Source organism: Calliphora vicina, chromosome 1 (genome assembly GCF_958450345.1).
Source record: "Calliphora vicina chromosome 1, idCalVici1.1, whole genome shotgun sequence".
NCBI classification, from domain to species: Eukaryota; Metazoa; Arthropoda; class Insecta; order Diptera; family Calliphoridae; genus Calliphora; species Calliphora vicina.
In genome coordinates, this window is record NC_088780.1 from 7,102,296 (window position 1) to 7,129,642 (window position 27,347).

The 27,347-nt window shown below is 26.5% G+C and overlaps 1 protein-coding gene across 1 annotated transcript; it reads right to left on the reverse strand.

Moving 5' to 3' along the window:
• Positions 1-11,676: 11,676 nt before the first annotated feature.
• On the reverse strand, positions 11,677-13,149 carry LOC135949105 (uncharacterized). The gene has a single exon (XM_065498564.1). It carries the CDS (start codon positions 13,147-13,149, stop codon positions 11,677-11,679), a length of 1,473 nt encoding a protein of 490 aa, XP_065354636.1.
• Positions 13,150-27,347: the final 14,198 nt, after the last annotated feature.

A 27,347-nucleotide genomic window follows, 5' to 3' on the forward strand; every position in this document is an offset into this window, starting at 1 on the left:
CTACAAGTCTTGGCCCTCAAACTTTTTTAGCTGGATTGGGCGATGTTTATCTTCCGTGTCCAAATCACCACTTCTGAACTCCGAAAACCATCTCTGGCACGTTGAAACCTATGGAAAACATTCACCATAAGTTTTGGTGAGCAATAGGTGTCTTTCAGCATCCTTTTTTTCAAATTATAGAAGTAAAGCAAAACTTCCCGCATATGACGTTTTGTTGGCAGAAAATTCGACATTTTCGAAGCAAAAAAAAACTTTGTGTTTACACTATAATGTTCAATAGATATGTAAGTGATGACATATAAGTTATCAAAAACATACGCCAGGTTCAAAAGATACGCCAGCTATTATAAATCCCACATTTTTAACCCTACGTTAGTCGCAACTGATCTCGTTGATACAGGCAAACAAATTTTTATTGTAAATTTTTTAAACACCCTAAATTTGAAGCTATTTTTTGATAAAAATATATTTTTACTGCAATTTTACTTTTATTACTCTTTTAAATACTTTGAATTTAATATTGTTTTTATGTTTTCGAAATAAAAAGTGAAGAGATTATTTTGAAACGTACCTTGTTTTATTGATATCAATTTGATACATTGCGACTAGTCTCGATTGAAAATAATTGCGACTAACGAAATGGTTGATGTTTTTAAATAATAAAGCAAAAAATTTCAAATTTCAAAAATTAGAAATTGTAATGACTCTACGATTTCATCCAATACGCCTTAAAAAAACTAACATAAATCCCTGTAATACTCAGTAAAGTCTACAGTTTTCGTATGACTTTCATTAATTATCTATTCATACGATTTATTCTAATATCTGGAAATAGACCCGACATACCACAGACGAAATCTATCTGCAGATGTGTTCAGTCTTAAAATTGTTGATGTTCAGTTTTACTATGTTATTGAAGTCTTTTAGTTTTTGAATTCTGCTATATTACGCAGATCCTCATAAATTCGATTGGCGGCAAATTAGGTTGTGATCATGAATCTGTCTTCTCTAAGTATTGATTTAATTTTTTGTTTTATATTTAATTTTTTTTTACATAAGTTGCAACAATTTACATAAAAAGCTACTATAAAAAAAGTCTTATAAATTATATTTAAACCATTAGAGAATAGAGTGGAAACTCTCCTGTCAAAGACCTAACTCAATTGTCAGAAACCTAAGTGGTGAGAATGTATTACTAAAAAAAACTATGTGAAAACAAATAAAACTCAACAAATTAGTGATGATTTTGAGTATTTTTTTTTGGAGTTTTTTCTAGTTTCTGCTCTATGTTTCTCTATGATTTAAACAAACTATTTACATACATTAAATTCATTAGATACGAATGAGTGAATTTGAATGGTGTGAGTGAAATGAATTAAACAGAGTAGGGCCGAAGTGTTGTGTAATAAAAAGAAAGAGTGAAAAACAATATTAACATGAAGGGATGGGAGTGTATGTGAGGGTATGTGAGAGAGAGGGGGAGAGAGCATATGTGATAAGTATGTGTTAATGATTTTGCACATATGTCGTTTTATGTTTAAAAGTTTTAATTTTTGAATAAATTTTCTTTTTCAATTGTGGCATATTTTGTATTGTTGTAAATAATTGAAAATGTTTTCAAACTCTATAAAGATACTTTAAATAAATGTATGTTTATAATATAAATGATCATTTAAATATGTTGCCTATTGCTTAATCTTAGAAAATCATTAACAAAACTAAATGCCTAACATTATAACAAATTTACACACACATCCTCTAACACAAATATTAACAATATAAATAACATTTATTTCAACCACAAATGTTTGTTATCTCTAACGTTGCAGTTAGTTGTACATGCGATAGAATATGTGCAACCAATAATAATTAAATGTAGCAAAATGTTAAACAAACGCAATCATTAGAGCAAATTAATAACAAGTATAGATGGATTTCAGTAAACATCTATGGATTTTAATTAACTAACTACAAATTCTATATACATATTTTTTTTATCTCTATCTGTTAATTAAACATTTAGAAAAAAACACGTAACTCGAACAGGATTAAATGTCATTGTAATCAAATAAAATAAAATTTGAATTTGAATATGTTGCTCTTAACAATAATTATTGTTGGTCAATGAATGAATGTATGAAAACAGTTTATCTATTTATTTATTTTTCTATCTATAAAACGTTCATGCCAGGCAAGTTAAATATTGTGCATGATTTCAATTGGCCATTCATTATAAATAATTGGTTGACTTAGTTGTGGCAAATGAAGATTATTTTGATAAATTATAATTGAATAATTAATACTCTCACTCAATCACTCACTCACTCATTGACTGACTAGAGGTCGTTTATTGTGTGATTTGAATTCTTTTAATGCGGCCATTCACTTCCATTTCATACGCTGTGATTTATTTGTTATATACAAATATTGTATCTGATTTGGTTGTTATATTATTTGATTTTAATTTCCGCGTTTTATTCATTCATATGAATTGTTTTACTTGCTGGCAGTTTTTCGTTTATAAAAATCAAAAGTAGGCGTATGAGTTTTATCTATTTAATATGGAATTAAATATTAATCATACGTCATGTCAACTCTAATGCTTTCGAAATTTGTGGACATTTTTTAATAGTCAATATTAAAATAAATGGTAAACAGAAATATAGGCCATTAGTTGAGAGTTTAAGTTGGGGAATGTATTTGGTTTAAAGATTATATGTACATATTTATTTGTTATTGATAAGTTTGCCTTGTAGCTATTTATGTATGTTTGAAATTAACCAAAGGTGATAGTGTTCTTAATGGTAAAAACTAATTCACAGTTTGTGTAGTTTGTAGACCGATAATTTAATGCAAACTTCTATTTATTATCATGTTATGTTGTCTTTTGTTGTTAGTTAATTATTTTGTTTAATAACAAAACAAATACATACATACATTTAAGAAGTAAAATATCGAATTCTAAAAAGCTGATTTCTTTTCTTAAACAATTTCTTTTTTCGTTAAAACCAGTTTTTTTTCAAGAAATGAAAAAAGCATATATTTTTTTTAAATAATCGTATGTTTGTATTACAAAAATACTTTTTGTAATGAAAACTCCATTTTTAGAAAAATAAACCACTTTTTTGAAAAAGCTTTTTTAAAAACTTTTTTGATAAAAGCTTTTCTTATTTTTTTTGTCAAAGATAGTTTTTAACAATTAATCTAAAATTACACAAAAAGCTCTTTTCGGTAAAGAAAGGAAAAGTGCAAAAGCTCTGTAGTAAAGAGAAAGCTTTTTTGTCGAAAAAAAAAGTTTTTTGAAATGAAAAAATTAAGTTTTTGTGTAAAATGTATTTTTTTTGTAAAAAAAACTTAAAAGCTCTTTGTTTGGGAAATATTTTTTTGGAAAAATATTCCAAATAAGACACAAATTGGACTTTCAATGTAAGACAACGGTTTCATACATTCAATGAAGTTTTAAAAATCTTGGATGCAAGATGAGCAGAAAAGAACGCTATTTTTTGAGAACAATATACTTTTTTTGTTAAAAGTTCCTTTTGTGGAAATTGGTTTGAGGTAAAAGTACCTTTTTTATGAAAAAAATATGTTTTTTTTTTGTTGAAAAACCTTTTTTTGGCGGATAAATTTTACCTTTTTTTTTTGCTGGAAAAATTTATTTTTTGGCAAATAAATTGTGAAAAAATAAGTTTTTTTGTTGAAAAGCTTTTTGGGGGAGAAATTTTACTTTTTGAAAAAAAGACTTTTATATGGAAACAGTTTGTTTTTTGTAAAAACCCATTCTTTTGCTAAAAAAAATTATTTTTTGAAAAAGCTCTTTTGGAAAATACTTTTTTTGAGAAAGAAATTTTTAAAAATTAAATTTTTGTTATAAAATTTGGCTTTTTGTTTTTGTGAAAATCCTTTATTTTTGCCGGAAAAATGTATTTTTTTAGAAATAAATTGTTAAAAATTTAATTTTTGTGGAAAAGTCTTTTTTGGGGAGAAATTTTACTTTATGAAAAAAGCTCTTTTTGATGAAAACAATATATTTTGTGTAAAAATCCTTTTTTTTTGGCTGAAAAAAAGTATTTTTTGAAAAGCTATTTTGAAATTTTTTTGTGAAATAAATTTTTAAAAATTTAGTTTTTTTTTGCAAATAATTATATTTTTTGTAAAAAAATTTGTTTGTGGATAAATTTTATTTCTTTAAAAAAAATTATTTTTAAGTTGTTTTTGTGAAAATATTTTTTTTTTGCTGGAAAATGTTTTTCTTGAAAAAGCTCTTTTGGATTTTTTTGTGAAATAAATTGTTAAATATTAATTTTTGGTAAAAAAATATTTTTTTTGTTAATTGTAAAAAAGAGAGTCTCTTTATCTAATTTAATTTTGAGAAATAGCTTTGACTTTACTTATTGTTAAAAAGCTCTTTTTGTGAAAAACTTTAATCATCTTTTTCTTTATTTATTGTGAAAAAGCTCTTTTTGAGAAAAACTTTAATTTTTTAAAAAACTTTTTTTGTGTTAAAAAGTCTTTTTAAAGAAAATAATATAGTTTTTTGTAAGAAAACGAACTAATTTTTGAAGCAATTTAAGTTTAAAGTAAAAAGCTTTTTATCAAAAAGTTGTTATACTAAGCTTTTTATTTTTAATTTTAGAGATTTTTGGGTAAAAGCTTTTTTAAATAACTTTATACTTCTGACATTTTTAAAGGCATTTAGCTGATTTTCAGTAATTATTATCATATAGTCATGTTTAAAAAAATGTATTCAATTTCTATTGGGTTCCTGTTTATATGTGTGAGTGAAATTTGCTAATTTCCAATATATGTTTATACAGATCGGTGTGGATACGGATGTTGTTAAATTCTATTTTCTGTCTTTAGGTATTCAAATTGAATTTTATATAAATTACAAAGCAAATGAAAAACTTGCTTTTGTATAAATGCCTATATCACTTGGATTAATGACATAAAAAAGTTTGCCCAAGTTAATTGTTTGCAAAGAACAGATTTAAAAAATTGAATTTCAAACTTTTTTTTTTTAAAGCAACCATTATTATTTATCACACTATTGCAAACAGCATGTTCGAACTGACAAAAACATTTTACCTTCAAAAAAATTTCCTACATTCATTTAAAATTTTTTCCCTTAAAATAATAATGGCTCTCAGCAAGGTCTTTCTTTACAAGCCAACAAATGCGTCGTAAAATATTTTGTTGTTCTTCGTTCTTTTTTTTTTTTTTTTGCATACAAACATTTAAAAAAGTTTTCTGCAAAAAAAAGGAGAAAAAACAATGTTTAAATCTATCAAAAAGTGATGATGCAAATCGTTGGAAAAATTTTATTTTCTCGGGATTTTAATTTAATTTAAAATACTTTGAACTTTATAATCAAATAAAGTTCATATGTTCAATTGAAAATGACATTTAAGAGTTGAGGGTTATTTTGTGTAAGTATAAGAGATCTATTGGTAATGTGTTTTCAATATTATGGGAAATTTGTTTGTTAGTTAACCTTTACAAAATGCATATACTAAGTAAAGGTAATAAATGGTTTTTAGTATACATACATACAAATGTTTTACATAATTATGTGCATAATAAAATATTAAATATTTTGTTTTATAATGCCTGACATTACATTTCACTTGAACTATGACCTTTAGAAACTAATTTTCGTTATAACTTATCTGCGTATGTATGTGAGAGTTTGAAAGCATCATAAGCATCATAAGTGTAAATATCTACTTGTGCATGAAGGTAGTAAAGAAAGGTCAAATATCTTTTGTTTACAATTTGAGAAAAAACTAAATTCAAATTTTCTCCAAAAAAATATACTATAAAGTGATTTGAGAGCTATAAATGTCAAGTCTTTCCTCTGCAGACTTACTAAAAAGATACAGGCAGAGAAAAAATATGGTTGTAAATGTTTACCATAACCAGTTCAACATTCTTCCAAGTTTTTATAGCCTTCACCATGAGTGGCATGCGTATATCGATGCCTTAATATAAAAAGGCCCTAACTCGTGATTTTTTAAGCCTAATTATGACATATGCTCGGACCATTTATCGAAATAAACGAAAAACTTTTTATATTAAGGCATCGATATAAGTTTCCGTTTGTAATTTCAACAGTTTTCATTTGCAACTCCACATGGTGAGATCAGCTTTCCGTAGCCCGCAAATAACTTACATACATCAATATATCCGTAATAGACCCGGTTCGGTTGCTATTTAAAATCGGTCCACAAATGGCTGAGATATAAGAACAACCCAGGACAACCTCAAATTTGGAACTATTTTTTATCTATATCTGGATAACTAAGTCATTAATATATACAATGTGGATATCTAATGACAGATATTTCAAAGACCTTTGCAACGATGTATATAACGCCATAGTCGGAACTACAATGGGTCAAAATCGGGAAAAATAATTTTTAATCCGAATTTTATTTCAACAAAAAAAATTTGTTTGAAATACAATTTTTTTCACTAAAAATTTAAACATTTTTTTTTATTAAAATTTTTTCTAATTGAAAAGAAATTAAAAATTTTCATAAAAAAATTTTTTAAATTTTTGAAAATTTAAAAAAATTTAAAAAATTTTAATACAAAAAATTTAATTTATTTTTCTAAATTTAAAAATGTTTGAAAAAAAAAATTTAAAAAGAAATTTTCATAAAAAAAAATTTTAACTGAAACCAAAGTTTTGAAATGAAAATTAAAAAATTTAAATTTTTCAGGTCATCTTAATGTTTAGGTTTCCATGAACTTTGTGGGTACTCTGAAAAAATATTTATTTACAATCATATATATGATTGCTACAATCATGTGAATGGTAAAATAAACATATTATAGTTGCAGCAATCATATAAAATTTGTTTTAAATTTTTGAAAATTTAAAAAATTTTAATACAGAAAATTTAATTTTTTTTTTAAATTTAAAAATGTTTGAAAAAAAATTTTCATAAAAATTTTTTAATTGAAACCAAATTTTTGAAATGGAAATTAAAAAGAAATTTTTTTTTAAAAAAAAAATTAAAAATTGTCAGGTAATCATAATATGTTTAGGTTGAAGAAATATTTATTTACAATCATATATATGATTGCTACAATCATGTGAATGGTAACCTAAACAAATGGTTGCAGTAATCATATAAATAATTACAGTGATCATAATATTCTTCAAAAACTTGTAAACATGTTGAAATGGTTATGTTTAACAAATGGGCTATTCCACGAGAATGACAACCACAACTAAAAAACCTTGAAACTTTTTTTCAAGATTATGTGAATAGGAGAAAACACTAAAATTGTACTACGTGAAAGTATTTAGAGCTTATTACAACATTTTAAGGGCAAGAATAATAGTTTAAACTGACTATTTTTAAATTTCTAATTTAATTAATATGTTTTAGCCTAAAATGGTGGCGAAAACTGAAATGAATTTGACTCTGATTTTTTTGGTTTTTGAAACCGAAAATATATTTTATTTATTTTTTAGTTTCTAAATACATATATTTACAGAATATATATTGTGTTACTATAAGAAAAAAATCTGTAGCGTACGTTATGTCACGTACGATATACAATTTTATTTATTATAAAATCATCCAAAGACTGTTTTCATTTAAATATGACGGATTGAAGAGGAAAAATATTTGGTTTATTGTAAGAAATTAAAAAAAAAACAAATAACACCTCTCACGATTCGAAATTTTTCGTATATTTTTACATGTACCTCATACCCTTATTTCGATCTATATTTTGGACAAAAATGTTTCGAAAAACTTTTTATTTTTTTTATTTTTTTCTGATACTCTTATTTTTGCAAAATCTATTCCACTCTATAGGCGTACAAATGTCGCGTTCAATGACATGGAAATGCTTATATGTATACAACTATATTTTTTTTCTCTGGCTAGCTTCAACTGCAGCAGTGATGCAAACTGCCATTTTGGCTATTGGTTTGAAAGAAAAGTTGCTGCAGTTTATTCATTGAACAAAAATCCATATTTTTGTATATACTGTTTGCACTTTTAATGTATAACAAACATATTCGTATATAAATTATTAATTTGCATATTGTTTGTTAGTTGATAAACAATTCTTCAGCTTTACATTTAAAGTGCTGACAATGAAGTACATACATATTTAGTTTTGCTTACAAGTTTATTAAAATTACAAACATTTTCTATTTATTTGTTAAATTAATTTTACTTTATTATTACTTATTTTATGTTACAAATATATAAGATGTGTTAACAAAATACCTAAATAATACAAAAAAGGCAATTTTTGTTTAAGAAAGGTTCACATATTTTTATAGTTTGTTTTAGAATTTTCACATGTTTATGGCATGTGGCAATAGGAATTTATTGCTAGGAATTTCTAATATTTGGCCATATGAAATAGTTTTACAGAAAGTAAAACAATTTTTTGAAGATATCAGAAATTTCTAAACGTCTGGCTGCATATTCAAATGTTAGTAATTATATATTTAATTTGTTGAAATTAAATAAATGTTTTTTTTTTTTTTTTTTTTTGATTTATAGTAATAAAGAAATAAATTATTAACAAATGAATAAGTTTTGTCTTTCAATCATGTTTTGTTTTTGTTAATTTCTTTCAAACGTTAGCAATTAAATTGGTCAGTTTATATTTATAAAAAATTTTCACATTTTTCATTAATTCATGTTTCATGCTTGATTTCAAATCTTTTATTTCTGCTTAAACAGAGATTTATTTTATCTGGACAATTTCGTTAAATCATACGTAGGCGTATGATTATTTTTTATTTGTATGAAAACAAATAAATATTAATCATTCGCCGTGACAGCTTTAATATAAAATATATTCCTAGAATTCTTATTTAATAATATATTGTATAACAGATAAAGCAGCTGATAATGATAGAAATTTATTGGAAACAAGAATATTAAAAATATGTTAAATGTTATTCTGCCATCTTTTATTATGAGCTCTAATAATATTTGTCATATACAAGCACACTGTTGGTCAGGTGGCTTAGAAAATTTATACATAATTTGAGGAGGTGCAAGATTAGTAACCTTTTTGCACTCATAGTTAGTCATCTATCGATCGATATGTGTCAATATTTTCTTTTCTTTCATCTGAATTCAATTTCAAGGATTTTTGATTTTCTTCATATTGGTTTAAATTACCTTATAAACTTTATAGGTTATATTAATATTTCTTATGAAATTCTAAGTTGATCTAGGCATATCCATTTTTTTTTATTAAAAATTCTTTATTTTATATTTTATATTAATCATGTGTTTATGAGATTTTCAACGATAAAACGTTTAATTTTATTTTTTTTTCTATTAGCAAGTCTTGATTTTGTCTACAACAAATATTGAATCAGTATAACCCCCTTTAAATCATTCCTTAAGCTAAAACTGTAGTAATAATTGTAAAAAAGAGCCGGTCTCCTTTAATTTCTAGAATAGAAACAAACCTTTTTTTACTAAAAATCAAATAAAATGAAAATAAAAAAATCTCTATTAACTAAAACTACTGCTAAATAAAGAAACCAAAAAAAAAATCAACAACAAACAAACCTAAATATATAAAACGTTACAACTTAATAGACAAACAAACAGACACGCAAATAAAAACCCAAAAAACAAATTCACACATGGACTCATAAAATCTCTGCTACATTAATGTTTGTTAAATAAAATCCCAAAAACTTAAATTAATAAAAAAAACTTACATACAACAGCCACAAATAGCAAACATCGCTTGAAAGGTCAGTTAAGTTGAATTTAATAAAAACTCTCTCCTGCATTTGTTAGCACCTAAAAATAGGCTACACTTTTTTTCAATTACTCAAACAACATTATTATTAAGAGTGTAGTGTGGATTAAGGAGGACAGTGTACATATTAAGAGATATATAAATAAATGTTGGGATTTTATTAATATTTTTGTTTTAGATGTAACTAAAAGTAATTATGTATATTTAGTTTTTTTCTCATTACCAAATAAACATACACATTTATAAATAACAAGTATAAATTTAGCTTATTATAGCTAAAAAGGTCATAAATATAAATGCTTTTGGTTAATGGATGTGTCTTTAAAGGATTTCATAAATAATACCTAGAGGTAGGTAAGAGAGTGAGAGAGTATTTATGTATATTTTTAGTGCCAGCAAATGCACTGGGGAGTATTGTTTAAGTGAAACTATTTTCAAGAATGATTTATGTATAAAAAAACCAGCAACATATACAATATATTAAATGAAATAAAAAGATTTCCTTTAACAGATAAAAATGATCAAATATGAATGGAAAATTTATGAACAAAAAATAAAGCAAAAAAAAAGAAAATAAATAAATAAAAACATAAAATTAAATAGTAAAATGAAGACATAACAAGATGATAATTTAAGATTATTTATTATAATAAGAGATGACAGTAATTTAATTAATTATAAGAGATCTAAAAGCATAGATAGAATTCATATTTAATATGTTGTGTATGTATGTATATGAACAAAATATTTTAAGAAAAAAAAGCGAAATAAAAACAAGCAAACATATTTAAGTAAAACATATTATACCTATTCCTACAAATGTACAGACAGGACGGTATCAAAAAAAGTTTTTGATAAAATTAAAGTTTTATTTGTTTTGAGCAACCTCTTTCCTCTTGTAAATAGCATTAGCCATTGGTAAAATCGATGATGATGTCATTGGAGGCCACTAATTACCATATCAGCTTACAAGAAGAGTCTTAAATATGTCACTACGACATAATACCTATAGAGAAATTATGATTCTTCTCAGATATCGTGAAGTATTTCAACACAGTTATACTTATGTAGAAGTCTAATAATAAACTACTTTTGTTTATCGTCAGATTATAAATCAGTCATTATTAAGCTACTTCTGAATAATGCTGACGGTATAAACTATTGAAAGAAAATCTGTGGGATGTATTTTGGAAAATGTACGTTAAAGGCCAAAATTTAAAATTTTGTAATAATAGATTCTCTGCTGCCATTCTTTTTGGGCGAACAGCAACCAGTTTTTTAAATTTAAATAAAATTTTTTCTGATTCAAAAACTTAAAATTTCGATAAAAAAATTTCAACAGTTTCAGAAGTAATCTGGAACCCGTTTTTAGTAAAATCAGAACATATACTGTAGGGATTCTAAACAACAACCAGTTCCACTATAAATCACTTCTTTGTTCCGAAACAACTACGGTTCTAAAGACTGAAAAACTTTGAATATTTTTCAAAAAATTCATCAGCTTGAAAAATTTTAAATATTTTGTTTTTAGTTTTTAAGATTCCAATCTTACGGGCTATTTATGGTCAATCATTTGTTACCAAATGTGTAAATAAAAATCAAAGTATTTTCATTTTTATTATTATTTACCCAACGTTTCGTTTGTTTGTTTCAAACTTCTTCAGGGGTTTTCTTTTATTGTTGAATTCTAGCGACAAAAACATATAAATATTTTATTATAAATCATTGAAAAACTTAAGATATCACAGTTCAACTTACGAAATTCTATTGTTTACATTGTCAATTAACTTATTATTTAAAAAACTGGACTTCACGACACAGAATTAATAAATAAATAAATAAATAATCATTACAACACAAACATATACTATAAGTCAAACTTAATACTAATATCACAGAACTTCAACTGATTTAATAATTAAATATTGCAGCGGAATATTGCAGTTTTGTGTTATCCTTGTCCTCTTTCGTGTTCATTGTATTGTGTATTTTTTGTTGTATTCTTAAGCTTTCAAGAGTGTATCGTTTGTTCTCTTTTTGTTCTCTGTCCAATATCTTAATATTGTCAAAATCCATCCTATGATTGCACTCCTTTACGTGCAGAGATAATGCCGTCGTTATTTTTCCTTTTTCAATATCTGTTTTGTGTTCATTAACTCTCGTCCCCAACATTCTCTTTGTCGTACCAATGTAAACCAAGTTACATCTCTCCCTTTCATTACCGTCACATTTTATCTCATAGACCACATTATCACTCTTAAGTTTGTCAATTTTTGTTTTGTTGTTTGTAAATAGATGCCTCAGTGTCATATTTGATTTGTAAGCTATTGTTGTTGTTTTCTCTGTGATCATTCTCTTCATTGTTTTTGTCTCCGTTAGTTTGGGAATAAATGGTACACTGTAAAAAACTTTTTCCTCCTCAGTGTTTGGATTTTTCTGCTGTTTTTCATATTTTAGTACTTTGTTGATTAAATTGTTCGTCATATATGTTGGGTAACTATTCTTTGTAAGTATTTTTCTTATTCTATTAATATTGGTTTTTCTGTATTCAACATCACTTATCTGTAATACTTTCCTTATTAAATTCGTCGCTGTACTTATCTTCATTTTCAATGGTTGTGTAGAGTTGAAGTTAACCATTCTACCTGAAGATGTGGGTTTCGTGTACCAATTTGTCCTTATTCTTCCATTATCCTTGATGATATTGATGTCCAGATACGGTATTGACATATTCTTCTCGCGTTCTATTGTAAATTGTATCTTATTGTGATAAACGTTCATTGTTTTTAATATCTTCTCTTCGTCCGATTTCCTTATAATCGCAAACAAGTCATCCACATACTTAGTGATAAACTTAATCTCTATATTATTAGCCCTTAATTCGTCAATTACATCGTCCAGTAGTGTGTCAAGTACAATATTTGCAATTGTTGGCGATAGGGGGTTTCCCATTGGCATACCATATGTTTGATGGTAAAATTTATTGTCAAAAGTGAGATAGTTATTATCAGTTAAACAAAACTGAAGAATTTTCAAAAATGTTTGCCTTGGTATTGCCGTGTGTTCCTTAAGTGTTTTCCATTTGTCAAGTATATTCCTTATAGCCAAGTGAATCGGTATATTAGTGAATAATGATACCACGTCGAAAGAGACCATAATATCGTCATTTTCCAATGAGACGCTTTCCAGTTTTCGTTTTAATTCTACTGAATTTTGTATATTGTATTTGGGCGACACAATATTCCTCAAAATTGTTCCAATATACTTCGAAAGACTGTAACACGGTACCTTCATGGATGCAGATATCGGTCGAAGTGGTATTCCGTCTTTGTGTATCTTTGGCAGTCCATATAACTCAGGTGCTGCTGCCGCTTGTGTCGTCATGTTGCATTTCTCGTATCTGGTAATGTACCCATCTTTTCCCAATTGTGTAATTAAGTTATTGTTCCTTTTCTGAAGACTAGTTGTTGGGTCAATTTCAATTTTCCTGTATGTGCTCTTGTCATCTAATAATTGGTACATTTTCCCCATATAATCTCTCCTATATAATATCACAGTTTTATTCCCCTTGTCTGCCGTAGTTATAATTATGTCCTTCTCGTGTTTCTTAATGAAGTTCCTGGTGACCTCGTATATACTCAGTATAAATTTATCTTTCCCCGTATTCCTAAGATTCCTTTTGAAGTATGCAATTCTGTTCGCTATTTTCGATCGCGTTATGTCCTTTTCTGTATCATCTTTTATACCCTGAACCCATTGTTCCATGTCAGCTATAAGCGGTATAGGTGTGAAATTCTTTCTATCTACTGGTATTGCAAACTTGTTCCCCAGTGATAATAACCATTTATGTTCCATTTCAAACTCTATACTCGTGTGGTTAATAAACCAGTCGTCATTGTATACGAGGTTCAGTTTCTCAAACTTCTCGTGTTTCAATTTCGTCATCTTCATTGAATGTGTAAGTTTTATCCTCGATCTGATATTGTAAAATTTATCCCACTGTTGGTTCTTGAATTTCGTAAGTTCCATTTTGTCAAGTGTATTTTTCATCTCCTTTTCAATCTTTCTGATCTCTGATCTTGTATATGTTGTGTTTGTATGTGTATCTTTTATCTCTATGTTCAATAACTTTGCATGTAAGTTTGTCTCTATTTTCTCTATGTCTATCCGTGATGTTTTTGTTGTAACTAATTGTTTTAATGTTCTTGTACTGTTTCTTACATGTGTTGGTATGATTCCCATGTGTCTGCATTCTTGTAAAAATGTTGTTCTCTCCATCAATTTAGCCAATCTCTCCATCTCTCTGCTATATTTCTTCAGTAAGCTGCTAGTATGAATGTTGTATTTGTTCCTAATTTTCTCGAAGAAACTTTCCATACTTATTTTTGTCGTCATGATGTTATTTTTCGTTTCACCTCCTCTCTTCGGCGGGCCCTCCGATAGTTAATTTTCTAGTTTTCTATTTATGACCAATGATGTTGACAATTTTAGTTTTTAAGATTCCAATCTTACGGGCTATTTATGGTCAATCATTTGTTACCAAATGTGTAAATAAAAATCAAAGTATTTTCATTTTTATTATTATTTACCCAACGTTTCGTTTGTTTGTTTCAAACTTCTTCAGGGGTTTTTTTTGTTTCCACTTAAACTTCATTTAATTTTAAATATTTAACTATCACTTAAATATACTGTAATCCAAATAATTTCGGATTCTAGTGGCGTTAAAATTACTCATTTAGAAGGACTCTGATGTAATTCTTAAGTTTTTCTATAAAGTTCTTTGGTTCTAGACTAGTTCTGATTTCTAGGAACTGATTTGAAAACATTTATTCTTCATAAAATTAAAAAATATCGATGTCAAAAAGTTGAGAACAAAAATCGTTTATCAAGGAAATTATCGGTAAAAATCTCAACTACTTCTCGTATCTAGTCCGAAGCGTGCAGGATTTCATGAAGGAACTAGTTCATGAATGGTTTCTAAGAAGTTGTGTTAGCTCTGTAAAGCTTCTCTAGAAATACTTCTGAGGGTGATAATTTCTATCAAAAATCATTGATTGAAGAACTGGTTCTAGAACCGTTCCCAATAACGTGTAACAGCTCAGCAAAGGTTATAAGGAACTAGTTCTAAAAGGGATAATTTAAAAAGAATATCATTGGTTTAAACGCTATCTTTACAAAATCTATTCATAAGTTCCTTTTTTTTTGTAAGATACTGGAAATAATTAAATGGCAAAAATTTCTAGGTTTGAATATAATAAAATGTTTAAACATTGGCAAATTACGTTGGTATTTTCTGATGTCTATTCATTAGGGTATTCGAATTATTCGACTTTTCTCTTGTTCGAATAAAACGAATAATTCGAATAAGAGATTTTAACTTGTTCGAATAATTCGATCACACGTTTAAAATTAATCGAATTATTCGAATAATTAAAATTTTTTAAAAAAAGTAAAGAATGAATTTTTATGTAGGTTTTTTAATATTTTATTGTTAAAGAAAAACAAAAATAACGTTATGTTAACAATTCAAGCACTGATAATGTTAAAAAACATTCGAAAACAAAGTCCATTATTAAATTTTCAACAGAAATATTCTGATGAGATTAACTCCCGAACAATCTACAAAACAATTGACTAGCTAACCCTTTAGTTTCCGTTTTTGAGCTATGCTTTAAAAATTCAGCATGATCCTGAATTCAAACACAATATAAACGTATTAAGAACTTTTTTATGTCGTTCATTAATTCGGGTTTTAAATTGAGTATCTAATTCTTTAGTAAATTAATTATTCACTATTTCTAAATTATTTATAACAAATTGTATTATACATCAAGCTCTATCAACGTTGCCGAATCTTTGCATGATTGACGCATTTACAAATACTCACAAAGTTTATTACCATGTTAGACAAAGATGTTCAACGATATTCAAAATCATGTATAAGACGAACTCCATGCTTTTCTTGCAACAAAACGTTAGTTTGCAATATTTGTGTTTATCATTCGATTTATTAAATATTTTGCAACACTTACGTACGCGGTTAATAACATCACTTATACGCATATATTTTAAGATCACGGCCTTCATCTATTTAAATGTAATCATTATAAATGTCATCCTCAATATCACTTTCGACGACCGTTTCAAAATCACATTCTCCTCACATTCAACTCCACTTTAATCTAACTTAAAATTTTGATTATTAATTGCGATTCTTCTAATATTTCGCCAGCTAAATAACAAATATTTTATTCCGTACATTTTGTTTCCATTGGTTCAAGTCCTAAGTTAAAAATTTTGAAAGATTTGTTTTTAGAATTGTAACTTCTAGCAGTAATATTTATATATTTATAGAAGGAGCTATCGGAACACTCATCTACAGTGATCGAAAATCCCTTTGTCTTAAGTTATTTGTCGAATTTCAGAAACAATACAATTTTTGTGAGTCATTATTACTTATTTAAATTTGAAATTATGAAAAATTTTAAGGAATTTAATAAATTTAAATATATATGAACATTTATTCGTTTTATTCGATTATTCTACATAAAATTGTTCGAATTATTCGTTATTCGAAAGTGGCCATTTTTAAATTGTTCGAATAATTATTCGAAAGAAATTATTCGATTAATCGAACGATCATTAGTCGAATGAATACCCTACTATTCATGCAAAATGTTTATATTAATATTTTTTTAAGTACTTTTCAAATATATTCCTCAATTTACCTAGAATAAACATATATAGTAGATGAACAAACTTCCTGATTTTGAAAATTGTTGATGCCAGAAGTGAAACAAAAACAGCAAATTTCAAAAATTATATAGCAATTTTCATAAACAGTTTTCTATTAAATTGCTTCTTTGTTCGTAGAATTGAATTTTTTTTGGAGAATTTTTCACAGCTAGACAGAAATTGTTCATAAGTTAGTTTCTAGAGACATTACCTATTATCAGGAATTTTTGCTGAAAAAAGAAATTTAAGTCAAAAAAGAACATGAAAATTTATAAATTAGTTTGAACACACACAAAGTTATGTACTTATTCTTGTTTGAAATGAAATTCAAAGACGATTTAGTTATGTCCGTTTGTTTGTTGGTATGTTTAAAACACTCTGGAGGTAAAAACTATAAAACTGAAATTAATGAGATTCATAAAAAACTGTTTATAAATGGCTATTGAAAATCAGTTCAATATGAAAACGGTTTTGATCCAAAATTTGTGAGATAGTCAAAAAAAAAACCGATGTTTTCATTGACAAGTTATTCTCAATCACTTTATTACTATGGAATGTTTTAGTCAGTTAATCGATTTGCCAATTAAGGCTTCTCTCTATATGTTTGCTTGTTATAGTTTTGCTCTATAAATTATTCATATTATATACACACACACATACATCTGTACATATGTTTATATAAATAACATAGTATATAATCTAAAAATTATCTATCGTTAATCGTTAAGTATGTAATTTTATTATTATTACCTGTGTATTGTTTCTTTTTTTACTTCGTATATGTTTGTTGATTATTGTTGATTGTAGTTAAGTAAATCACATTTGAATACAACTCACTCACATATACACACACACACCTCAAACACAAACACAAGTTTGAATACAAATTCTGCTAAATGACATAAATACATACTTACATATGTATAGACACAAATGTATTGTAATTAATGAGTTAAATGTACTAAATTGATTATAACAATTATTATACACTCGTAATTCTATTGTATTCTACACAGTTTACAAAAAACGCTATTTTTGTTCTTGTTGCTATTTTATGGCTAAATAACTTTGTACATAAATGTATGTATTCGTAAGTACATATTGCATATGTATGTAAACACATAGGTAAATATGTACTATCTAATTTATTTAAATATATATATAAGTATATAATTGAAGTATGTTTAATTATATGGGGTATTCCATAGTGAGAATGAGATTTTCAAAATATTAAATTGAACCGGAAATACTCTCCAAACTCAGAATTCAAATTACAATTTGAAATGATTTTATGGGAATTCTTACGAATGTTTTGTGGTACTAATGAAAAATTAATTTGATTGAATCAGGTATATTGAAGTATTTAATGAGCGATGAGTGCCTTGAGGCATGCTTAAGCAATCGATTACTACATTTAATTAACAAATTCTTGGAATATTCTCGAAAAATATAAGATACTAGCTTAACCCGGTGAGCTTCGCTAACCCTATCGGAGTGATATAAACAAAAATATGATTTTATAAAAAAACAAGTAAGTGAACTATATTCCGCTGTGCCGAATCTTATATAAACTTTACCAAATTATAATTCAAAATAAAAAATTTAAATATTTTTAGGGAACAACATTTTTTTTTTCAGTTTTTTTTTATTTTTTGGAAAAAAAAATTATCGAATTGTTATTTTAAAATTTAAAAATTTTTTTTTTTAAATTTTTTTTGGTGAAAAAAAAAATCGGAATAAAAAATAATTTTTCCGATTTTGACCCATTGTAGGTCCAACTTACTATGGTCTTATATACGTCGTTGCAAATGTCTTTGAAATATCTATCATTAAATATCCATATTGTCTATATTAATGATTTAATAATCCAAATATAGGTCAAAAATCGAGGTTGTCCTGTTTTTTCCTCATATCTCAGCCATTTGTGGTCCGATTTTGCTGATTTTAAAAAGCAAACTTCTATTTAAAATTAGCCGATTCGTTCCGATTCGTCCCATTTTCGTTTAAACTTCATGCAGTGAAAAGAAATCGATTCCTATAAAGTTGTAATATTGTCACAATTATAGATGCTGATATTCGAAAATAACTATTTAATTTATATGGGTGGTGCCATGCCCATTTACATAATCCCGCCCATTTTGAGGCAAGCAATTCACAATGGTACCGAGGTAAATCCGCGACTTTGATGAACATTTTTAATTCTTATATAAATAAATGGTAATAATAAATATTCATGATGTATTTTGATATATTTTTCTTTGTTATAGAGAGGTTCTTCATAAATGACCGTTTTTTATAATTTTAAAAATCTCACTTTCCAAATAAGATAAATTTATGGTGGAATATTACGGTTTCGTGTATGGCAGCATATTCCGGGCTTTTTCGGTCAATGCTTCAAACGAATCAGTTACATTCAGTGCAGGTTGTCTGTGATAGCAGCCTTTTGGTAAATACAGAGAATTACTTTAGCGCTATGGATATTTGGCTTTGGTGTCGATTCGGTGCAAAAATTATGTTCTTTTGTAGCGTTCAAGCATCATTTCAGACACACAAAATCGTCTTTCAAGGTCTCTTAAATTGGTATGGTACCCAATTTCCCTGGATGAATACTGCTGCTCGCAAACGTAGCTCCCAATGATTTGGCAAGATGTTGAGTTTTACAACAATTTTCTTGGTCTTCAAACTTTTTTGGCCAGCCTGGAATATTTTTATCTTCCGTGTCCAAAATATCACACGACCCATCTCTTGCACGTTGAAACCGATGGATCACATTCACCATAAGCTTTGGAGAGCAATGGGTGTACTTCAGCGGTACTTAAAGCAAAACTTCCCGCTTATGACGCACTGTTTGTACAAAATTCGATATTTTGGAAGTTGATAAAACTAAATTTGGAGGGAAAATTATTCTGTTTAGTTTTATATTTTAGACAGACAAACCGTGACATAACCGCGCAAATATTTTAACCAACATAGTATTGTTATGCACTTAAGATTTTCCAGCGATTAGGCCTTGAAATGATTGATACAACGAGACCTCGATTATCCGTAATGGTGGGGACCGGGAGAGTTCTGGATAATCAATTTTCCCGGTTAATTGAGTACCAATTTTGAGTAGTTTTTTTAATAGTTTTTTGATAATGACATTTAAACCTCCATATTTCACCCTGATCCATCGGTTGGATCAAAGACGTCCAATTTGGAAAAAATTCCACAATAACGTTTTCAGCATTGAAATCCTGCATGTCTGCATGTGAATGATTTGACTATCATCTTTTAGACCGATTTTCTTAAAATGCTCTCTCACTTCTGGTACAAAATTATTGTTAAACCATTCTAAAAATATTTGCAGTGTTATCCAAACTTTTGTATTGGCCTTACGGAAATATCATGAGCATTTTTGAAAGCACTTTTTCCTATAACTAATGCTTTGCACTTGTGTATACCAGCAGCATGTGGTTAGTCTCTCCTTTGAGACCTTGGTTATTCTATGAAATTTTCATTATGGCAAGCCAAACTGCTCTCAGGTAAACACTTCCAAAAAATTCCTGTTTCATCTCCATTATCTCATTGGTGAGTTTTTCCATTAATATGAATTCATTTAATTAATCAGCTGAACATTTTTCCCCTGCAGCATTAAGTTTGTGAATACCATGTCGCTTTTTTATTTAATTTTAAGGGGAATATTTTAGCTTTTTCCTTCACTGTTGCTCCAGAAATTTGAGTTCCTTTTAATCATTCCTTCCGGAACCATTTATAACCTGCAAAATCTACGTTTGGTTTTTCATCTGTTAATTTCGGTTTCGAAAGCCAATACCAGAATCACATTGTTTTTATAATGTCTAACACTAACAATCCGCACTTCTCAAATTTCTAAATTAAATTATGTATTTTCTTCCGACTCATCATATGCAATAGAGGGAATTCCCTTTTTTCGTTTTATTCACATTGTGTTTGATTGTTCAAAAATTATGCTTATAATCCGGATAATAGAGGTAATTACGGTTAATCGATGCAAACAATTTAAATCGATCCAAAAATATTTTCTTTTTCTTTCCCGGATAATTGATGTTGTCGGTTAATCGAGGTCCCACTGTATATTCCAAAGTCGCTTAAAATGTTGTTTTATAACTTTTATTGTAATAAACCCATAATACTGATTTTCAGTAGCAAAATGTTTTGGAAAATGGCAAAAATTTGATGTAAAAGGTTTTAATTTTGCTTTCGTATTATAAAAGTTAGCGTATTTTATACGTGCCGGTAGATATTACTGGATTTAAATGTTGTTTTAAAACTATTTTCTAATTTTCCTTACCAAATTATGTATAACAATACATACATTATCCTATCCTAAGATTGTTTGACATTTTGACTCCCAAATTCTTTTCTAATAAATTAATTTCTCTGAATTTCCATGACAAACTTCATAGGACAATGATTAAGATTTGGTATAAAAATCATTTATATCGGTTTTGTATTTTGGAAGTTATCGTGTTTTACACATACTCCTTGATATTAGAAGACTGAGGTTGTCTAATATTTTGGTTCATAACATGTTTTCTAATGAATTCCTTTTTAGGATTTTCCATATCAAACTTTATGGATATGATCAAGGATTTACCACACTTTATTTGCCGGAATCATATAAATATTTACAGTGACCATAATGTTCTATAAATTTTAAAATTTTTTTTGCGTGTTTTTGACAGCCTTTTTTATATGAATTTCATATAATAAATTCCTTCGAGTTGTAATTTACCTTTGGGTTCTCTTCATAAGCTACATTTGCTTTTTATCTCTCCACCTTATTTAAAACGTTTTTGCTAACACTTTTCTCTCCACATTTTTTTTTTTTTTTGACATTCTACACCATATTGCAATAGCTAAATACATAACAAAATTTAATAAAAAAATCCCTTGACATTAATTTGATTAATGTAAAGTGTGTCAATATATTTTCAGTGATATAAACTGTCATTAGTTAAAGTGATAGTTTAGTTTCACATGAACTAAATTACAAGTACTTTGAATTCCCCTTAGAACTAAATATTAATTTTTTTTGTAACAAAATACAAAAACCCGCTTTGCCTTTGATTGATTTTCACAAAAAAAAACCCTTTTAATTTTGCCACAATATTTAAGCTGGCATTTCAAAAAAAAAGAAGAAATTAATAATGCATAAATTATAAACATGAATATTAAATTTACATGCTTAACTTAATGCTCCCACACATAATTACAACATTTCCTTATACATATGTACAGCTACATTGTAGCTAAAATATTCATCTTAGGCGCTCAATTGCTTAAGATTTTAATTATTCATGGAAATAATTGAAAAGATGGCGTTCATTGAGTTCTATTTAATTGTATTAATTTATGCATAATTATTAATTAAAATGTGTGTGTTTAGGTGACGCAACATTGATCATTGTTCCCCTCAAGGCGTATGAGTGTTTTCAATGTAAAACATTCAATTAAATATCAATCATACGGTTCGTTGTACAATTATTGTTAATGTCAATAAAAAAAAGAAACCTTTAGATAAATTTTAGTTTTTTTTTGGGGTTTTTTTGTTATGTTTTAAAGTTCAGGTAATTATTTGTTTTTATCAAAAAAGGAATAACATCTGCTACTCTTAGAACAAGAGGATAAATTAAAAAAAAAACTTCAATTTGTTAAATAATAAATAAACGTCTGTACGTCTGTTCATCTGTATGTTGAAATCAACTTTCCGTAGCCCCCAACTAACTTACAAACATGATTGATTGATCAATATATCGGGAATTCTCCCGACTCCGTTGCTGTTTAAAACGAGAAAATCGGCCCACAAATGGCTGATATACCGGGACAATCTCGATTTTTGGCATATTTTGTATCTACATATATCTGAATTACTAAGTCATTAATCTTCGCTTTACCAATACCCACCCGGGTGACCATTACTGATTTAGTAGTTTAATATTTTTTTTTAATTTTGTTTCGATTTTAATGAAATTAAGACTAACTGAACAAATTTTATACTTCTGTAGAATTTATTAAAATCATTTTAAACTTTTTATGAGGTTTTTTTGATTTTTTTAAATTTTGTTCGTTGCATAAATGTATAAAAGAACAGTACCACGCACATAAAAAACCTTTGGTAAAGCGAAGGTTAATATAGAAAATGTGGATATCTAATGATAGATATTTCAAACGAAGTATATAATGCTATAGTAAGTTGGATCTACAAAATCGTAAAAAATATTTTTTAACCAAAATTTTTTTGTCATAAATTTTTTTTTACTAATAAATTAAAAAAAAAAAATAAAAAAACAATTTGGAAAAAAAAATTTTTTTTTAAAAAATTTAAATTTTATTTTCCTAAAAAAATTATAAATTTGTATTTTAAAGTATAATTTGGTAAAGGATATATAAGATTCGGAACAGCCGAATATAGCTCTATTACTGGTGGTTCAGAAATAGTTGTTAATTGATCTTAAAGTATCTTCATAACGAAATACCGCCATATTGGTTGCTTAAACTAACCCATAAGCAAATGAAGATTTGATTATTAATTCTGATAATAGTTATTTTAGAATTAAGTTGTAGTTGTCTATTAAAACAATACCGTAAACTAAGTCAAAATCTATAATAATTATGGGATGTATTTTTTTAACAATTGTTAATTGTTTAACAATTGTTAATTGTTTAATCAGAATGTTTGGTTATTCAATTAATTGCACGTCCCTAATAGTAATCTGCCCTTATAAATGTTTAATATGGAACACCCCATATTATATAATTTTTGGGATTTTATAGACATTTCAAGGGAAATTTTCTGTAATAATTTGCAAATTTTGTTAATTACAATTAGAGATGAGCGATCCCGTGATTTTTGAAGAACGTCGTTCTCAGTGAACAAAATAACGATTATGTTAAGAAGAATATATTATGTATTATTTGCATTCTTAAATCTGCTCGTATGTTAACCAAAAACTAATATTTGCTGATTTAAAAACGTTTTTTTTTTAAATAGGAAAATAACAAAATTAAGCAAATGTAACAAAATTTTAAGAGAATTAACTGATATGGTACTTAACATTTTATTATATACACTGTGTTGGAGGTACCTGTTACTTTCTTGTTTTGTTACCAGTGATTTTTTAAAAACGTTACTAATGAATGTTGAAAGATACAAAAGAACGACATTTAACAGTATGTTGAAAAATGTGAAAGAACGATATTAAAAGTACCTGTTACTACAGTTGTTCCAGTGATTTTTCTAAAACGTTGCCTGCGAATGTTGAAGAAAATAAAAGAACAACATTTAAAAGTATGTTGAAAAATATAAAAGAACGACTCAATTGTACCTGTTACTTGCAATATTTAGTAACTGTTGTTACCAGTGATTTTTCAATCACAGTGATTAAATCACAGGTATGGAAATATCGCTCATCTCTAATTACAATATTAAAATTAATACTATTAACACTTTTTTCCCAGAACTTTTCCCTGACCTTATTAAGTTAAAATTTCTGGAAATATTTTCAAAGTCTTTAAAAAATTAAAATTCCAAAAACGCATGCGGCTTATGCAATGTTGAATGAATAATATCAACCTCCATCATTGTGTGTCCTTACTTGAATTTAGATTTGGTAATGGGTTAGATAAAATATTATTCCTATTTTGATCGGGTGTCCCGATATACCATTCGATAGTGTGTGGGTTACGGGTTCGATACCCGTCTGAGACTCTGGGTGTATCTGCAGACAGGCAAAGCTCTTAGCAGTTTGTGTTTGTTTTAAAACTTAAAAAAAAACAGATATCAAAATCACTTTTTTCTATGTTAAACAGCATTCATTCGTAACCGTACCTTCGCCTTCGTACCATACTTGGATGTAAAACGTGAAATTATGTACCGCCGCTTTCGAATTATAATACTGTTCGGACACTTGCAACTTTGGGCGTAGAAAAACACTTTGCATGGCCATGGTAACAGACATCGCACTGATCCTTTCGTGGTTTAAAAATTTAAATCTTCCATTTCCATCTTCCATGGAATTTTATTATTATATTTAAACTCTTTTCTACTTATTACATTTTTAAATTCAGGTGCTCATCTTGACAACCTTGTTAAATGCTTTACGCAGTTGCTTTGTTTTGGCATTTTACAGTAATATCGGCAGAAATAAAGTTTAAAAATATTTAGAAGTAGTTAGTTTGTTATTACTAACTACTTCTTTAAATCAAACTCAGATTAATCAAATCAAACACAGTTTAAGGAAATTACGGGATATACACAGAAAGAATTAAATTTCTGAATCAGACAAAATTTTGTTTGAATTAGGACCTATCACAAAATTTGTAAATTCAAACAAGAAATTTTGCAAAAATTTAATTGAAAAAAAACAATATTTTTTCAATTAAAAACATATGATATTAAATAAATAATTGTTTAAAACAGTCACATTTTTGTCTGATCCAAAAAAATGTTTTTATACAAATTGGTATTGAACCAATTAAAAAATTTTGGTAAAAATAAAAATTTCAGAAAATAAAAATATGAGAAAACAAAAATAGGTAAATAAAGATCAAAAAGACTACAAATGAGAAAATAATGAAAGAAAATAGGAAAGTAAAGAAGAAAAATTAATAATATTGAACATAAACAATGTTTTTAGCTGTTTATCATATTCACATAATTTTCAAAGTTTTTGACCAAAAGAAAACTATTTATTTAAAAATTAGTTTTGACCAAATGAGAATTATATCAACATATAAAAAAAACACACGTGCAAAAGAAACAACAAACACCTTTATTTAAATACTTGTTTTGTTGTTTTATCCCAAGTGTTGTATTAAAATAAAAATCAAACAAAAACATTAATAGAATCTATAAAAATGTTTATAGAAAATAAAATTATTTTCAGACAGGCGATTGTTTGAAAATATTTTAGCAATAATTCTTTCTGTGTACTTAGGTCATAGTACGACTGCGAATCTAATAGTTTTCAAAATAAAAATTTTTAAAACCATGGACAGTTTTTTGACATAAAATAAATGGAATACTTGTTAAAATTTAAATGATGTAAAAAACGGTTTAGATAATTTTTGCACATATGTAGCTACTTTTGATAACTTCTAAAACAATAAAGAAATTTTGTATATAACCGATCATGTGGGAGCATCGTCAAAATAATCTGAATTTTAAAATTAAAACAAAATATTAAATCTTAAAATTGCTTAATTGTGTAAGGATTGCCCATCTTTATATATATAATTCTTCTGTATGTGTATTAGTAACTGAACTCCTCCTTAACGGCTGGGTCGATTTCAATGAAATTTGTGGTGTGTGTTTGAGTGGGTCCCTTGATGGTTTAGATTCACAATTGAAATATATATGAACAATGGGCACGGCACCTCTCATACAAAGTAAAAATTTATTATTGCATATCTGGAGTACTATTCAAACTTTGTGTGAGCTATGGCAGAATTATATTATTTTAAAGGTCTTATTTCATGGTAAATTTCTTTGAAATATTTTATAAATTCTCTTATTAATTAAAATTAAAACAAAATATTAAAACTTAAAATTACAAATTTGCTAAATTCTTAATTTTCATATAGTTTTTTGTATGGATTGTCCCATATATTGTATGATTTTGTATGTTTTATAATAATTTCAAGTCATCAAGTCATGACTATGAATAATTTATAATTTTTTTTTTATTTATTAAATTTTAAAACAAATTATTAAAATTTTAAATTTCAAGTTGCCTTTAAATATGGAATACCCCTTAATATGGCATAAAATTCAATGTAATATGTAAATTTTTAAAATTATTGTTATATTTATGTAATTTTCTGCTAAATTATTTTCAAATTCTATTAAATTTCCATAAAAATTTATAAACAATTTAATACTTTCTGGATGAAAACACAGAGAAATAAAAAAACAAAATAAAATAAACGAATTTAAATTTAAATAAAATAAAAATTTCCAATAAATATAAAATGTGTATATGAATTAAATAAATAATATTTTAATGCAATTAAAATTACAATAAATTTAAAGGGAACTTTTTTGCAAAAACAACAAAATTTTGCAAAAAGGTCAGCCAAATACGAAAAGTTTGCTCAAATGTTTCAGTTTTTTCGCACTTTCAGTTTTGAGTTTAATGAGTTTATTAATAATGTATTGTATAAATAAATTAATGAAAACAAATTATGGTATTCTATTTTGAGCTCTCTCTCTTTCTGCTGTTTTTATTGTGATCCATTTTAATTATTTATCAATCAGTTTGGCAAAAAAAAATTAACGGAAAGGAAAATAAAATTAAAAATTAATGACAAATTGTAAATTAAATTGTATGTATAGCTCTAGTTAAATATTTATAAAATAAATAAGCTATTAAAGAAAAAACAACATATTTTAAAATAAACAAAAATAATATTTAATATACTCTATATTGAAAAAAAAAACACAAACTCACAACACATATTGAAACATTAAACAAAACCCTTGTAAATTATTATACAATATTATTATTAAAAGTGAAAGAAATAGACACAAAAAAAAGAAAACAATTAAAAAGCATATAAATAAACAAACAAATATATATTATAATTATTATATTATTGTACAATTATACTGATTACAATTAACTAAACTATAAAAAAAGAAAAACCAAAAAAAAACTATGCATTTAAAATTAAATAAAACAAAGTTTAAATAAAAAGACAGACAAAAAAACACAAAATTTAAATAAAAAACCTAAATAAATAAAATTATTCCGAAATGTTATTAATGGCTTAATTAAATGAAAGAAATAATTAAACAAAAAAACAAAACAAAACAAAAAAACTAA